At 39.9% G+C, this 15,589-nt stretch overlaps 1 protein-coding gene across 1 annotated transcript in view; it reads left to right on the top strand.

The window, feature by feature from the left end:
* Nucleotides 1-15,589, top strand: part of CDC23 (cell division cycle 23) — a 32,835-nt gene that overhangs the window by 5,406 nt on the left and 11,840 nt on the right. The window contains exons 3-8 of the mRNA XM_004467035.4: nt 2,048-2,185; nt 10,890-10,932; nt 12,273-12,378; nt 12,484-12,616; nt 15,166-15,343; nt 15,424-15,521. Coding sequence (XP_004467092.1) covers nt 2,048-2,185; nt 10,890-10,932; nt 12,273-12,378; nt 12,484-12,616; nt 15,166-15,343; nt 15,424-15,521 — 696 coding nt within the window. The remainder of the gene's footprint in view (nt 1-2,047; nt 2,186-10,889; nt 10,933-12,272; nt 12,379-12,483; nt 12,617-15,165; nt 15,344-15,423; nt 15,522-15,589) is intronic.

Here is a 15,589-nt window from a genome sequence, read left to right as displayed (position 1 = left end):
ATTTCTTTCTTTTTTTTTTTTTAATAAAGTATTTATTTGGGGTAGAAGCTTACAGTTATCAGGGCATAAAGGTGCTATAAGAGGTACTTTCTTTTCTTTTTCTTTTTTTCTTTTTAAAGATTTATTCTCCCTTCCCCTGCCCCAGTTGTCTGTTTTCTGTGTCTATTTGCTGTGTGTTCTTCTGTGTCTGCTTCTATTCTTATCAGCGGCACCGGGAATCTGTATCTCTTTTTGTTGAATCATCTTGCTGCGTCAGCTCAGCACCATTCCGGGGCAGGCTGAACTTTCTTTTGTGCTGGGCCGCTCTCCTTATGGGGCGAACTTCTTGCACATGGGGCTCCCCTACACGGGAGACACCCCTGTGTGGCAGGGCACTCCTTGCTAGCGCATCAGCACTGCGCGTGGGCCAGCTCCACACGGGTCAAGGAGGCCCGGGGTTTGAAATGCAGGCCTCCCATGTGGTAGGTGGATGCTCTATACATTGAGCCAAGTCCATTTCCCAAGAGGTACTTTCTTACCCAAAGTCTGTTGCCATTTGTTGACACAAGATAGTGGGCGATGTCTGTGATTGTTTAGCCCTCTTAAGGCTCCGTGGTCCCATCTTCGGATGGCAGCTGTAGTATAAGGCTTGTCACTCCCCCTGGGGCTCATTTCTTTCTGGGCTCAGCTGCTCTGGTCTCTCCAGAAGGTCAGCTGTAGACTGTCAGGCTCATATTTCTTCCTGGGTGGTGTCTATGGAGCACTCTCTCCTTCTGCATATCTGCTTCTGTGTTCTCCTTCTCTGTGTATTTTTTTTTTTTTAAGATTTATTTATTTATTTAATTCCTCCCCTCCCCCGGTTGTCTATTCTCTGTGTCTATTTGCTGCGTCTTGTTTCTTTGTCCGCTTCTGTTGTTATCAGCGGCACGGGAAGTGTGGGCGGCGCCATTCCTGGGCAGGCTGCACTTTCTTTCGCACTGGGTGGCTCTCCTTACGGGTGCACTCCTTGCGCGTGGGGCTCCCCTACGCGGGGGCACCCCTGCGTGGCAGGGCACTCCTTGCGCACATCAGCACTGCGCATGGGCCAGCTCCACACGGGTCAAGGAGGCCCGGGGTTTGAACCGCGGACCTCCCATGTGGTAGACGGACGCCCTAACCACTGGGCCAAGTCCGCTTCCCTTAATCTAGAGTTCTCCCACCTTTTCTTCCTTTCAAGACATTAACATTGTTGGTTAGTTTTTAACTAAATATGAAGTTATTATAAATTGTATTGCTACACTATTAATATAAAATGATGGCAGCTCCTTTATATTATCTGGTCCCCTTCTTCCCTTCTGACATTATCTCCTGCTGTTGTGTCCCTACCTCACTCCACTGTAGACACACTGGCATCCTGCTATACCTCCAAGATGACAAGCACAGGAATGCCTCAGGACCTTTGCTCTTGCTTTTCTCACTGTCTGCAACTTTGTTCCCACAGATATCTACCCTAACTGTACAGATTTCTGCTCATTACCAAAAGGGTCTTCCTTAGCTTCTTCATGTGATATAATATTCCCCATCACTTTTCATCACTTTAACCTTGCTTTGTTTTTTGTCCTGTCACTTACTTATTGCCACTTACCATTATCTCTTTTATTGGTTTACCTGCTTATTATTTCCATATCCACTAAAAAGTAAGCTTGAAGATAAGGAATTTGCTTTGCTTACTGCCATGTTAATAGCACTTAAAAATGTGTCTGGCACTTAGTCAGTGGTCAATAAATACTTGTTAAATAAATGATTGAACAGCCTCTATCTTGGTAAAAATGGCTAATAAACATATATACTTTTGTCTTTTTAGATGTTTTTAACTGCCTTGAAATAAGAAAAAAAGTATAAGTAATATGAATAGAGGAAACAATAGATAGTTTTATGGTCTTGGTTAAAAAAAATAGAGATAATTCAGGTTTGGGGAGGAGAAAAATAAGTATTTTTCTTTTATCTTGAAATTAATGAATATGGTTCTTGGATTTGAATTTTTATTGTCCTATTCCCAACCATTTACATAAACTTGTCTCTTTATTAGGAAGATGCCCAGGATATGGATGCCTACACCCTGGCCAAGGCCTACTTTGATGTTAAAGAGTATGACCGGGCAGCACATTTCCTGCATGGCTGCAATAGCAAGAAAGCCTATTTTCTGTACATGTATTCCAGATACCTGGTGAGGGCTGTTTTAAGATGTTACTCTGCCTTTAATGACACATCCATGTTTAGAACCAAGTGGAAAAAGTTTATCTTTTAAATAGCTCTGCAGTGGGCCACTTATAGTGAATGTACTTTATGACTGCTTATTAATAGTAAAAAAAATCATAAATAAGGTGTTAAAATGATAGTATGGAAGAAAATATTAAAAAGATTGATTCTATCCATTATCAATAAAGATGTAGGGCAATAGACTTTAAATTTCTTACAGCCTTTTGGAAGCCAATTTTGGCATATTATGTTGATTTGAAATGGTATGACCAAATAATTCTACTTTAAGGACCTGGCCAATGGAAATACTTGCATATGTGCACTAGGGTATATATATAGGATTGTCCATTGAAGCATTTTTTGTGATAGCCAAAGAATGTCAGCAAACTCAATATGCATTGGTCAAGAAATATTTAAATTATAGTAAAAAATAGTCTGCTAGTATGAAATGAACAAGCGTATTGTATATGCATAAAGAAACATTGGAAGGATCCATGAGATGCTAAATCAGTGTTTAGCTGTGGGAGGTGAGGATAGGAGCTAGATAAATGGGACAATAATGGGAGATTCTTACTGTATACTATACATTTTATACTTTTCAAGTTTTAAATTACATTGTATTTTCTATTAAAAAAATAGAATTACAAAAATAAAATAATGGTATAGATCTGTATATACTCAGATGGGAACAGCTCCAAGATCTGTTGATAAAGGATATATATGAACTTATTTATATAAAAACAATAATGCAAAATTATGTGTATGTATGTACATATATGTACAAATCCATACATAAATAAATTGTAAAACAAAAATAGAAGCTTATATGCCAAACTTGTCAGTGGTTACCTCTGGAGAAGGGAAGATTTTGGTGGGAGGAGGGACCAAGGGGACACTGACTACTCTATAATCTTCTATATAATTTAAATTTATAAAAGATTATATTCTTATGTATTTTTTTAAAAAGTTAATTTAAAAAGACAAAAAAGGCTTCATATGTGGGAAAGGTGAAGGGTAATTAATAACAACTTCACTGTTTGTTTCAGGTTATACAAGGTTCTTCATGCCTGAGAGTTGACAATACTGTTTAAGAAATAAGTTTAAAAGTCTCAACTATCCAATTATTTTTAAATTTATAAACTTAATTATTTTATTTATACTGTAACTTTTTGTTTCATAGCTATTAAATATTATGATGATAAGGTCCAATGCAGTAAACTAATTAATTATGCTATTTAATAATTTTGGCATAATTTATTATTTTACTTTGGAACATTATGAATGTACTTTCCTACTTTTTCTTAGTTTTCTGTTTATACAAACTGCTTTTTTTTTTTTAACATTTCATATTCTTATTTCCAGGTATTAGCATAGTTTATATATTTGTCAAGTACATAGAGAGTAGCTTCTTAAGGTTATGAACTGTGCTTAATTTATCTCTGTATTACCAGCATTTGCAGAGTTTATCAACTCTAAAGTCTTGATCTTTCATTTCCTTTTTTTTTAACCCCCTCCCCCCTTGTGGCTTGCTTCCTGTCTGTTCTCTGTGTCCATTCACTGCCCGTTCTTCTGTGCCTGTCTGCTTATCTCCCTTTGTTGCATTTGTGCTAGCTCTCTGTCCCTCTGCGGGCATGGGCTGTCAGCTCTCTGCAGGCGCAGGCCAGCTTGCCTTCAGAAGGAGGCCCTGGGACGAGAACCCAGGGTCTCCCATATGGTAGACGGGAGCCCAAACATTGAGCCATAGCTACTTGCCTGATCTTTCATTTCTTTTTGAAGCATTGGGTGGGTGCTAGGTGTGATCAGTGCTATTGGGGTATTGCTGTTCCCAGATCCTCGCAATGTACACAGCTAGAGAATATATGTATGTATGTATATATATATTATGCTTAAATATGCCTATCCATTTACACATATATTTAATTCTATATATATTGAAAATTATTAGTTTATACTGCTATCTCCATTTCCCATCCAACATTATAGGGTTCATTCTAGCTTTTTTTCCTTTTCCATGTTTGTAACTTATTTCTCCAATAGTGAAACTTGACTCCCATTATCCTTAGTATATTTATTTATTTAATCAATCTCTCTGTATGTAACCAACCTCCATTTCTGCTGTCCCTTCCTCCCTACCCATGTGGATGCCCTTCTTACTCTACTTTCCAGGCCATCTCTCTGTAGGATGCCTTTGTCATCTTGCTTGGGCTCTACCCTGTACCAGGTTGCCCTCCTCCTTCAACATGAACTTCCCCTTCACACTACTCTGCTCTGACATGCTACTCTGGACTACCACAGCTCCTTCTACCACTACCCCTTGGCACAGATGCCTTCCTTGTTCAACTCTACCTTTGGGTTTTTAAGACTAAATTATCTTAAATAAATTTCTTTGAATTTATCTAAGTCCTCGAAAATATTCTGATAACTCATATATTTGACTTTGGACACTCCTCTTGTGTATCTTAGATTTCTGCGATTGACATTATTATTGTTTTCTGTGGGGTAATTTTTTCTTGTAGCTGATTGTACATAAGCTTTTAATTCAGTAATGGGTTGTAATTTAGCTAACACAGCCATGAGCTTTTTTTTTTTTTTAATTTCTCTCCCCTTCCCCCGCCCCAATTGTCTGTTCTCTGTGTCCATTTGCTGCATGTTCTTTTTTTGTCTGGTTCTGTTGTTGTCAGTGGCACGGGAATCTGTGGTTTTTTGTTTTTGTTGTTGCGCCATCTTGCTGCGTCAGCTCTCCGTGTGTGCAGTGCCATTCCTGGGCAGGCTGCACTTTCTTTCACATTGGCGACTCTCCTTATGGGGCGCACTCCTTGCGCGTGGGGCTCCCCTGTGCGGGGGGCACCCCGCTGTGGCACGGTACTCCTTGCGCACATCAGCACCGCGCATGGGCCAGCTCCACATGGGTCAAGGAGGCCCAGGGTTTGAACTACAGACCTCCTATATGGTAGACAGGCGCCCTCTCTGCTGGGCCAAGTCTGCTTTTCAGCCATGAGCTTTAAGCAAGGTATTTAAAAATTGTGGGATTTAAAAAAATTACTCTTTTACATATAATCTTTTTTAAAAAAATTAAATTTTAAATTATCTTTTTTTTTAAGTTAATAGATCACACCAAATGTTACATTAAAAAACATGAGGTTCCTATATACCCAACTACCTACCCCCCTACCCCCATCATTTTTTTTTTTTTTTTTTTAAAAGATTTATTTATTTATTTAATCCCCCCCCCCTTGTCTGTTCTTGGTGTCTATTTGTTGCGTCTTGTTTCTTTGTCTGCTTTTGTTTCTTTGTCCGCTTCTGTTGTCGTCAGCGGCACAGGAAGTGTGGGCGGCGCCATTCCTGGGCAGGCTGCTCTTTCTTTTCACGCTGGGCGGCTTTTCCTCAGGGGCGCACTCCTTGCGCGTGGGGCTCCCCCACGCAGGGGACACCCTTGCGTGGCACGGCACTCCTTGCGCGCATCAGCACTGCGCATGGCCAGCTCCACACGGGTCAAGGAGGCCCGGGGTTTGAACCGCGGACCTCCCATATGGTAGACGGACGCCCTAACCACTGGGCCAAAGTCCGTTTCCCGACCCCCATCATTTTTTAATCGTATTTTTTTGAAGATACATAGATCACAAAAAATGTTACATTAAAAAATATAAGAGGTTCCCATATACCCCACACCCCCCCACACCCCACTCCTCTTTCATCACTGTGGCACATTCATTGCATTTGGCAAATACATTTTGGAGCACTGCTGTGCCACATGGATAATAGTTTACATTGTAGTTCACACTCTCCTCCAGTACATTCAGTGGGCTATGGCAGGATATATAATGTCCAGCATCTGTCCCTGCAGTATCATTTAGGACAACTCCAAGTCCCACAATTGCCCCCACATCACATTTCTTCCCTCTCCCTGCCCTCAGCAACTACTGTGGCCACTTTCTCCATATCAATGCTACAATTTCTTCCATTACTAGTCACAATTGTTCTTTAGTAGAATATCAGTAAGTCTACTCTAATCCATATTTTATTCCATCCTGTGGACCCTGGATGGTGATGTCCACTCCACCTCTAAATCGAGAGGGTGCTTAGATCCCACATGGATGATGGATGCATTTCTCCTGCTTGCAGTTGTAGGTACTCTCAGTTCTCTGGTGTGGTGGTTGGCCATCGTCACCTCCCTGTTAGCTGACCTGGGTAAGTCCAACGAATCAGGGAGTAGGAGTTGCAACTCTGCTGAGGCTCAGGGCCCAGCTGGCACATGGGGAGTCCAGAGGTTCAAGTCACCTGAGTATATACCAACCCTAGCACCATCCACAGGTTCAGTAAAAGTGATGGAAGAGGCATGTGTAGAAAGATCATGTCTGAGTCCAACTCCATCACTCAGGAACACAAATACCAGAGTAGGGCCCACTGATGCTTCATATAATCTTTACCTGTGCAGAAGCACTCATTTGGACAAATTATACCAGAAGAAGCAGCATTTGTTAAAGTTTGAAAGAAAAAAATTAAGTTCTTTAGGGCAAATGTATAAAAGGTTAAAAAGAAAAAAGAGCTGGATATTTACTTTTTATTTTTTATTTTTTTTGAGGTACTAGGGACAGGGGATTGAACCCAAGACCTTATATAAGGGAAGCCAGTGTTCAGCTACTGAGCCACATTGGCTTCCCTGAAAAAAATTTTTTTTCTTTCATTTGATTTGCTTGTTGTTTGTTTCTGTTTTTTCAGGAGGCACTGGGAATGAACCCTGGGACCTTTCATGTGGGAGGCAGAAGCTTAACTACTTGAACCCCATCTGCTCCCAATATTTATTTCTTTAACTTTACATTAGAAAATAATTTCAACCTGACAGAAAAGTTGTAATAAGAGTAGTACAAACACCCATGTACGCTTTATTCAGCTTCACTTCTTTTAAACATTTATCCCATTCATTTTTTCCCCCCTATTTAAAAAAATATTTATTCATATATGTGTTTAGAAGAGAGGTTGTTGGTAAAGACCTCAGAACTTTGATGTTGAGTGTTTTCTGTGGAGAGTGGCAGAGTCATTTTTTATCTTGGTCTTCATACTCTTATGCATTTCCTACTTTATACTTCCTTGTATATTTTGCAATTGGGAAATATTATTTTAGTAACCAGAAAATAAGCTATTTTAAGGGGAAAATTCTTTCCCGTGTGTTTGTCAATTTAATCAACTAATATTTTTTATTTTTTATATTTATAAACACTTTTTTTCTTTAATCTGACCATTTATCCTTGACTTACCATTCTAATTAGCTCAAAATTAATCATGTTCATTTTTCAGCCAGACTTTCACTCCATCTCTCACTCTGTCAAATCCTAGAACATCTACTGATTTTACCAGTCAAGCAATGTTAGATCATCCAGGCTGTCCTAGCCAGAATGGCTGTCCTAGCTCCCATTAGCTATCTCTTGCAGGTAGCCATATGCCCATGATGTCATGATCACCAGGCATCCTATTGCCATCTCCTTATCCTGTTCATTTTATCTTTTGTTTCTCTCTCTCCACATACACTTACACACACACACATATACATGACATTTTCTTTTTATTTATTTCTTTTTATTTATTTCTCTCCCCTTTCTCCCCGCACCCCGGTTGTCTGCTCTCTTGTGTCCATTCGGTGTGTGTTCTTCTGTGTCCACTTGCGTTCTTGACGGCACCAGGAATCTGTGTTTCTTTTTTGTTGTGTCATCTTACAGCATCAGTTCTCCATGTGTGTGGCACCACTCGTTGGGTGGGCTGTGCTTTTTTTGCACAGGGCAGCTCTCCTTGCAGGGTGCACTTCTTGTGCATGGGCCTCCCCTACGTGGGGGACACCCCTGCGTGGTACTCCTTGTGCGTGGCAGCACTGTGCATGGGCCAACTCACCACATGGGCCAGGAGGCCCTGGGTTTGGTAGGTGGATGCTCTATCAGTTGAGCCACATTTGCTTTCTATGCACATTTTCTTTTCTCTGAACCATTTGAGAGTAAATTGTAGATATCATGACACTTTACCCTAAATGCTTCAATATATATTTCCTTAGAATAAGGATATCCTCTTAAATAACTACAGTATAATTATCAACTTTGGCAAATTTAACATTGATACCATACTTTTATCTAATTTCCCATCAAATTCCAGGTTTTTGAATTGATCCATTGTTTTCTAAATACCACTCACTCCCCCTCCCCCCCATTTTCACCTCCCACCCCCATATATTCCAAAATCAGGAATTGCACTTAGTTGTCATGTCTTTATTTTTTTTCTTCCTTTATTTATTTATTTTTTTAATGTTACATTAAAAAAATATGAGGTCTTCATATACCCCCTCACCCCCGTCATCCCACTCCTCCCATAACAACAACCTCCTCCATCATCATGGGACATTCATTGCACTTGATGAATAAATCTCTGAGCACTGCTGCACCACATGGTCAATGGTCCACATTATAGTTTACACTCTCCCCCAGTCCACCCAGTGGGCCATGGGATACATACAATGTCCAGTAACTGTCCCTGCAGTACCACCCAGGACAACTCCAAGTCCTGAAAATGCCCCCACATCACATCTCTTCTTCCCACTCCCCACCCTCAGCAGCTACCATGGCCACTTTCTCCATCTCAATGCTACATTTACTTCCATTACTAATAACATTAGTTCCAGAATAGAGTATCAGTAAGTGCACTCTAATCCTTACTCTATTCCTCCATTCTGTGGACCCTGGGATGGTTATGTCCGCTCCACCTCTGTATTGAGAGGGTGCTTAGATTCCACTTGGATGATGGATGCAATTCTCCTGTTTGCAGTTGTAGGCACTCTTGGCTCCCTGGTGTGGTGGTTGACCTTCTTCACCTCCCTGTTAGCTGGCCGGGGTAAGTCCAATAAACCAGAGGGTAGGAGTTGCAAGTCTGTTGAGGCTCAGGGCCTGCCTATCACATGGACAGTGCAGAGATTCAGGTCCCCTGAGTAAACACTAAACCCCAGCGCCAACCACAGGTCTGTTAAAAGTGACAGGAGAGGCTTGTGAACAGAGATCACACCTGAGTCCAACTCCATCACACTGAGGAACACAAACTCCAAAGTAGGGCCAACTGACATGGCACTGAAGTCCATCTGCCATGACCATAGAACCTGTGGGTCTCTAGCCCTCAGAAGAACCAGTACTTGATGTTGTATCTACTTTATCTGTCTCTGGGACTCTGCTGAGGTATGTCTAAGGGCGACCCCTCTGATGACCTCCTGGCTCTTTTTTGGAGACTAATAGGCATATAAACTCATTTGTCCTTTCCATTTCCCCCTTTTATTCAAGGTCAAAAAGCATTTTTAACTCCTGATATTACATGTAGGCTGAGATACTCTGCTGGTCTGAGTTGTGTCATGTCTTTATCATCTCGTCTAATCTTGAACATTTCTGTAGCCCTTCTTTGTCTTTTATGACATTTACATTTTTTTGAAGCTTGCAATCCCTCTTCCCTTTTCTTTTTTAAATAGAATATTCTTCTCTTTGAGTGTGTCTGATGTTTCTTCCTCATGATTTTATTCAGGTTAATCATGCCTGGCCAGAATAGTATGTAAGTAATGTGTCCTTAGGGCATTGCATCCAGCAGTACATGATGTCCATCAGCCCCTTGTTGCTGATGCTAATTTTGATTACCCAGTCAAGATGTCCATTTTCTCCACTGTGTAGTTATTATTACTCTTGCAACTAATGAACAATTTTTGAAGGTACACTTTAAGACCGTGCAAATTTTCTGCTTCTCATAAAAATTTCCCTCTCCAATATATGGAAATCCTGTATGATATGCATGATATTTTGTTAACTCACAACTTATCAAAAAAAATGTATATATAATTCCCTTTTGACTTAATATCCATTGTTAATTCTTTTCTGATTGCAACATGATGATTTTCCAACTGCAGCATTCCCTCCACGTTTACTAGTCAACCCATGGCATTCTACTCTAAGCTAGAGGCTCTCTGTTCTTCCATTTATTTATCTGTTTATTCGGTATCAGTGTAGACTCATGGATTTGTGTTTGTTTTTTAAATTATTTTATAATTCATTGCTCTACTTAATTATTTTGGTGCTTAGATTGTCCTAGATTTGGCAAGTGGGAGTCTCTGATTAGTTATTTAAAATTAGTGAGCAAGGGACGCGGACATGGCTCAAGTGATAGAGTATCCTACCATATGGAAGGTCTAAGGTTCAAACCCAGGACCTCCTGACCTGTGTGATGAGCTGGCCCACGTGCAGTGCTGATGCGCGCAAGGAGTGCCCTGCCACGCAGTGGTGTCCCCCGCATAGGGGAGCTCCACGTGCAAGGAGTGTATCCCTGAAGGAGAGCCGCCCTGTGCAAAAAAAACCACAGCCTGCCCAGGAGTGGCACCGCACACACGGATAGCTGATGCAGCAAGATGATGCAACAAAAAGAGACACAGGTTCCCAGTGCAAGAATACAAGCGGACACAGAAGAACACACAGCGAATGGACACAGAAAGCAGACAAGGGGAAGGGGGGATGGGGAGAGAAATAAATAAAAATAAATAAATCTATGAAAAAAAATTAGTGACCAATAGTAGATGCTGTTTTGGTTGAACTTGGGCCCTTTACACAGGATCAGGCTTCCAATTTTAGAATATATTTCAGAACAAACATATTGTTTTTGTTTTACAGTCTGGAGAAAAGAAGAAGGATGATGAAACAGTTGATAGCCTAGGTATGAAGTTCTTTCTCTTACTTTCGGAATAAAGAAGAGGGTACAAACGCAAATGCCTGTAGGAATTAGGCAGGTAACATCATTGTGTAACTAAGGAAGACTCTTTTATTTTTAAACAAATAATTTTTATCAATACATATCAAAAGCATAAATCCATCCGAAGTTTACAGTCAGTGGTATTCGATATAATCACATAGTTGTCTATCACTTCAATCATTTTTAGAGCATTTTCTCTATTCCAGTAATAATAATAATAAAAAACAAAAAACAACCAACCAAACAAAACTCATCACCTCTCAATCTTTCTGTGCTTCCCCTACTGTGCATAGCTGCTATCCTATTTCCTTCTCTCTAGTATATTTGTATTTATATTTTGTAAAAGCAGTCTTATATATGCAATATAACCCATATTCGTATTTTACATGAGGTTTTACTGTGCTATACAACCCCATGCTATATTTTTTAAGCTTTTCTTCTAGTAATATACATATCCTTAGACTTTTCCTTTCAACCACTGTCATACCCATATAATAACCCTGTTAGTTACAAACACCATGATGTTCCCTCACCGTTTCCATTTATTTCCAAAGACTTACAAACAACCTTTTAACCAATTCTGTGCAAATTAACCCTCAGCTTTCCGTTCTTTAACCTCTTTCTATTTTCTGGGGACCTATATTCTAGTTATTAATTTCATGAATTTACGCAATGTATGTAGTATAATAGCACAATCACACAGTATTTGTCCTTTTGTGTCTGGCTTGCTTTAGTCAATGTAATGTCCCCCAGGTTTATCCATGTTGTCATATGCTTCATGACTTCATTTCTTCTTACTGCTACATAATATTCCATCGTGTGTATACATACCACAATTTGTTTATCCATTCATTGGTTGATGGACACCTGGCTTGTTTCCAACCTTTGGAAGGAAGACTTTTGGAGAGCACATGACTCTCAGCTAACTGTCACTCTGGCTGATGGCTATGTTGTGGGAATATGGGCCTAGTATTGTTGAGTCTGTCTTCCCTCTATCCTTCCCTCTCCCTGGGAACCTGAAGCTGGAAGTTCATATTTATTAGTTTAGGCTTCCTAGAATATTGATAACTAATTCAAAAATTTTTCAAACCATGTGGTCCTAATAAAATCTCACTCTGCAACCAGTTATTAGTTTATGATTTCCGGGATAAAGTAAGTGGATTGTGTAAATCATTAACCCTTTGTGAGTGTTTGCTTAAAGTTCTAGGTATAACTTTGGTTGATGCTAAAAGAAAGATCTAGGGTATATGAAAAATGAAGATTAGCAGCTTTCCCTTAGATAAGAGACCTTCTTGCTTTCCTAGGCCCCCTGGAGAAAGGACAAGTTAAAAATGAGGCCCTTAGAGAACTGAGAGTGGAGCTCAGCAAAAAACACCAGGCCCGGGAACTTGATGGATTTGGGCTTTATCTGTAAGTGTTAGAGTCATTTGGAACATTCTATAATATTTTCTTCCAAGTAAAGGGAGATGTTATAAAGTATTGATTTCTTCTGCAATTTTTTTCCTTCTTTCCTAGGTATGGTGTGGTCCTTCGAAAATTGGACTTGGTGAAAGAGGCCATTGATGTGTTTGTGGAGGCTACTCATGTTTTGCCTTTGCACTGGGGAGCCTGGTTGGAACTCTGTAATCTGATTACAGACAAAGAAATGGTAAATTGAAATGAGCTATGTGGAAAACCCTCTGGTCCAAATCTTACCTAATGCTGTAATAATGGTGGGGGGTGGTGAGGTGGTGGTGTTGCTAAATCTTTGGCTAGAGCTAGCTTTTTTGTGGCTTTTCAATTTCTCCAGTCTATTTCACTGTTGTGGAATTTAGGTCTCCATTTTTGAAACTCTACTGTCTAACTTTTGTTCAGGAGTTGCTGTTGGATCTTCATTCAGTGGTATTAGAGTTTTTTAAGTATTTTTTGTTCCCATATTCATGTTTACTGTTAATTGTTTTATAGACTAAACGTTATTATAGTTTTCTCTCTTAATTCCAAAGATATAGGAGAGGTTTCCCAGCAAGGATTGTATTTAAAACACTTTTAGGAGTCTTCTTAGCTTTCATGGGATTCTGTAAAGATTTAGAGATTTGTTTGTTAATGAAATAATGTATATGACATTACTTTATAAACTGCAAGCATTTTATTAGTTGTTAGTAGAGGATTTGTAGAGTTTATTTTGCTGTTCTTTATTAGTTAATGGAAGTAACAATATACTTTCTTTTGTTGACTCTGAAAAGCCAAAGACTGGTTGATTCACCTGATAATGACAAATGCTAATACTACTAAATCTGTGTCTGAAATCTTATTTGGTTTACTTTTATTTACCTATCTCTTAACTGCCTACCAGACTTTCACTGAAAGCTGTGTTGTATCCCTGAATTCAAAATATGCAAAACCAGATTTCTCATCTTGCCTGCCAAATTTTTTTTCTTTCTCCCAACTTCATAGCCTCTTTCACTAGCACCACTATTTCCCAGGATACCCAGTATGACATCTTGGAGTCATATTTGTCTCTTTGCTTTCTTTTATCCCCTTTTATCTAGTCAGTTAACAGATACTGCCCTGGGTTACTTTCTTGTACATCTCTCTTTCTCTTAGTTTCCTTTGCTATTTTGGTTATCATCTCAAATTTGGATTGCTTCTAAGAGCTTTCTCTCTAGGTGACCCATTATTAGGCTCCCATTTCCAAGCTGTCCTGCATAGTGTTTCCAACCTTATTCTTTTTTTTTTTATTTTTTTTATTTTTTTTTTATTTTTTATTTTTTTTATTTTTTTAATTTTTTAATTTTTTTTATTGACTTTGTAATAATATTACATTAAAAATATATATGTGAGGTCCCATTCAACCCCACCCCCCCACCCCCCCTCTCCCCCCCCCCCAACAACACTCGTTCCCATCATCATGACACATCCATTGGATTTGGTAAGTACATCTTTGGGCACCTCTGCACCTCATATACATTGGTTCACATCATGGCCCATACTCTCCTCTATTCCATTATGTAGGCCCTATGAGGATTTACAATGTCCGGTGATTACCTCTGAAGCACCATCCAGGGCAGCTCCATGTCCCGAAGACGCCTCCACCTCTCATCTCTTCCTGCCTTTCCCCATACCCTTTGTCCATTATGTCCACTTTTCCCAATCCAATGCCACCTCTTCTATGTGGACACTGGATTGGTTGTGTCCATTGCACCTTTATGTCAAGAGGAGGCTCGGATTCCACCTGGATGCTGGATGCAATCCTCCCATTTTCAGTTGTAATCACTCTAGGCTCCATGGTGTGGTGGTTGTCCTTCTTCACCTCCATCTTAGCTGAGTGTGGTAAGTCCAATAAATCAGATTGTAGGTGCTGGAGTCTGTTGAGGCTCAGGATCTGGCTATCACATTGTCAGTCCAGAGATTCAAATCCCCTAAATATATCTTAAACCCCAACATTAACTGCACCTCCAGCACATTAGCATGAAAGTCTTATGAAGGGAGATCCCATCTGAGTCCAGATTCATCACACTTAAACACCATTTCCAAAGAGGGGCCATCTGCCCTGGTAGTTAACCCCATCTCCAACCTTATTCTTAAAACACACATGCCATTGTGTGATTCTCTTTCCAAAAGTGTGTGGGGTTTTGGGATGCAGTACCCAATAGGACCTATAGGAGGATCCACTCTACCCATTCGGTCCTTTTTTTTTCCCCTTTTCTTTTACATTGTGCAACCTGCTTCAGTGCTGAGGCCTATGGAAAAGGCCGGGCAGTCGTTCAGGGCTACAGTTTGCTCTGGCATGGGACACTATGAGAGGTCTAGGGGGAAGTGTTCAGTCTTGTTTTTCACTATTTCCCAGCACATGGCCTGCCCTCAAATGGGGCTACCCATCCACACTCATGATGCCTATTTTGCCTCCACTTACGATGTTACCCTTTCCTAGGAAGTTGTTCTCTTTCTCGTCTACTCCCTTTTTTCTATTAAAATCCTACCTATTCTCTTAATATCCCATCTTTTCTTTGAAGCCTTCTCCAACTAGGTCATTCTTTCCTATTGTGCTTGTAAATCATATTGCTCAATTTTAGCATTTAACTGAACTGCCTTGTATACATTATTAGGTGCTCTTATACAATATGGATGACAAACTCCTTGAGACAATATAGTTACTTGGTGTTCATTTGGAGAAAGGTCAAAATATATTAAGTGTGTCCCTCTCTCTCTTGCTGCTAGCTAAAGTTCCTGTCTTTGCCAGACTCCTGGATGAAAGAGTTTTTTCTGGCTCATATATACACAGAGTTGCAGTTGATAGAGGAGGCCCTGCAAAAGTATCAGAATCTCATTGATGTGGGCTTCTCTAAGAGCTCATATATTGTTTCCCAAATTGCAGTTGCCTATCACAATATCAGAGGTAAGTGAATAAGGACAGTGAAATAACATCGAAACTGGCAGGCGCACTATGTTGTTTTCTGAACTATCTCCTTTTTGCAGATATTGACAAAGCCCTCTCTATTTTTAATGAGCTAAGGAAACAAGACCCTTACAGGATTGAAAATATGGACACATTTTCCAACCTTCTTTATGTCAGGGTGAGCTGCTTCTCTTGCTTGTATTTGATTAAGACTTTTTACACTTTAATCTCCTGTGTTGGATTGTC

The sequence above is a fragment of the Dasypus novemcinctus genome, chromosome 2, assembly GCF_030445035.2.
Source record: "Dasypus novemcinctus isolate mDasNov1 chromosome 2, mDasNov1.1.hap2, whole genome shotgun sequence".
Lineage (NCBI taxonomy): Eukaryota > Metazoa > Chordata > Mammalia > Cingulata > Dasypodidae > Dasypus > Dasypus novemcinctus.
This window is presented reverse-complemented; position numbering and strand designations above follow the sequence as displayed.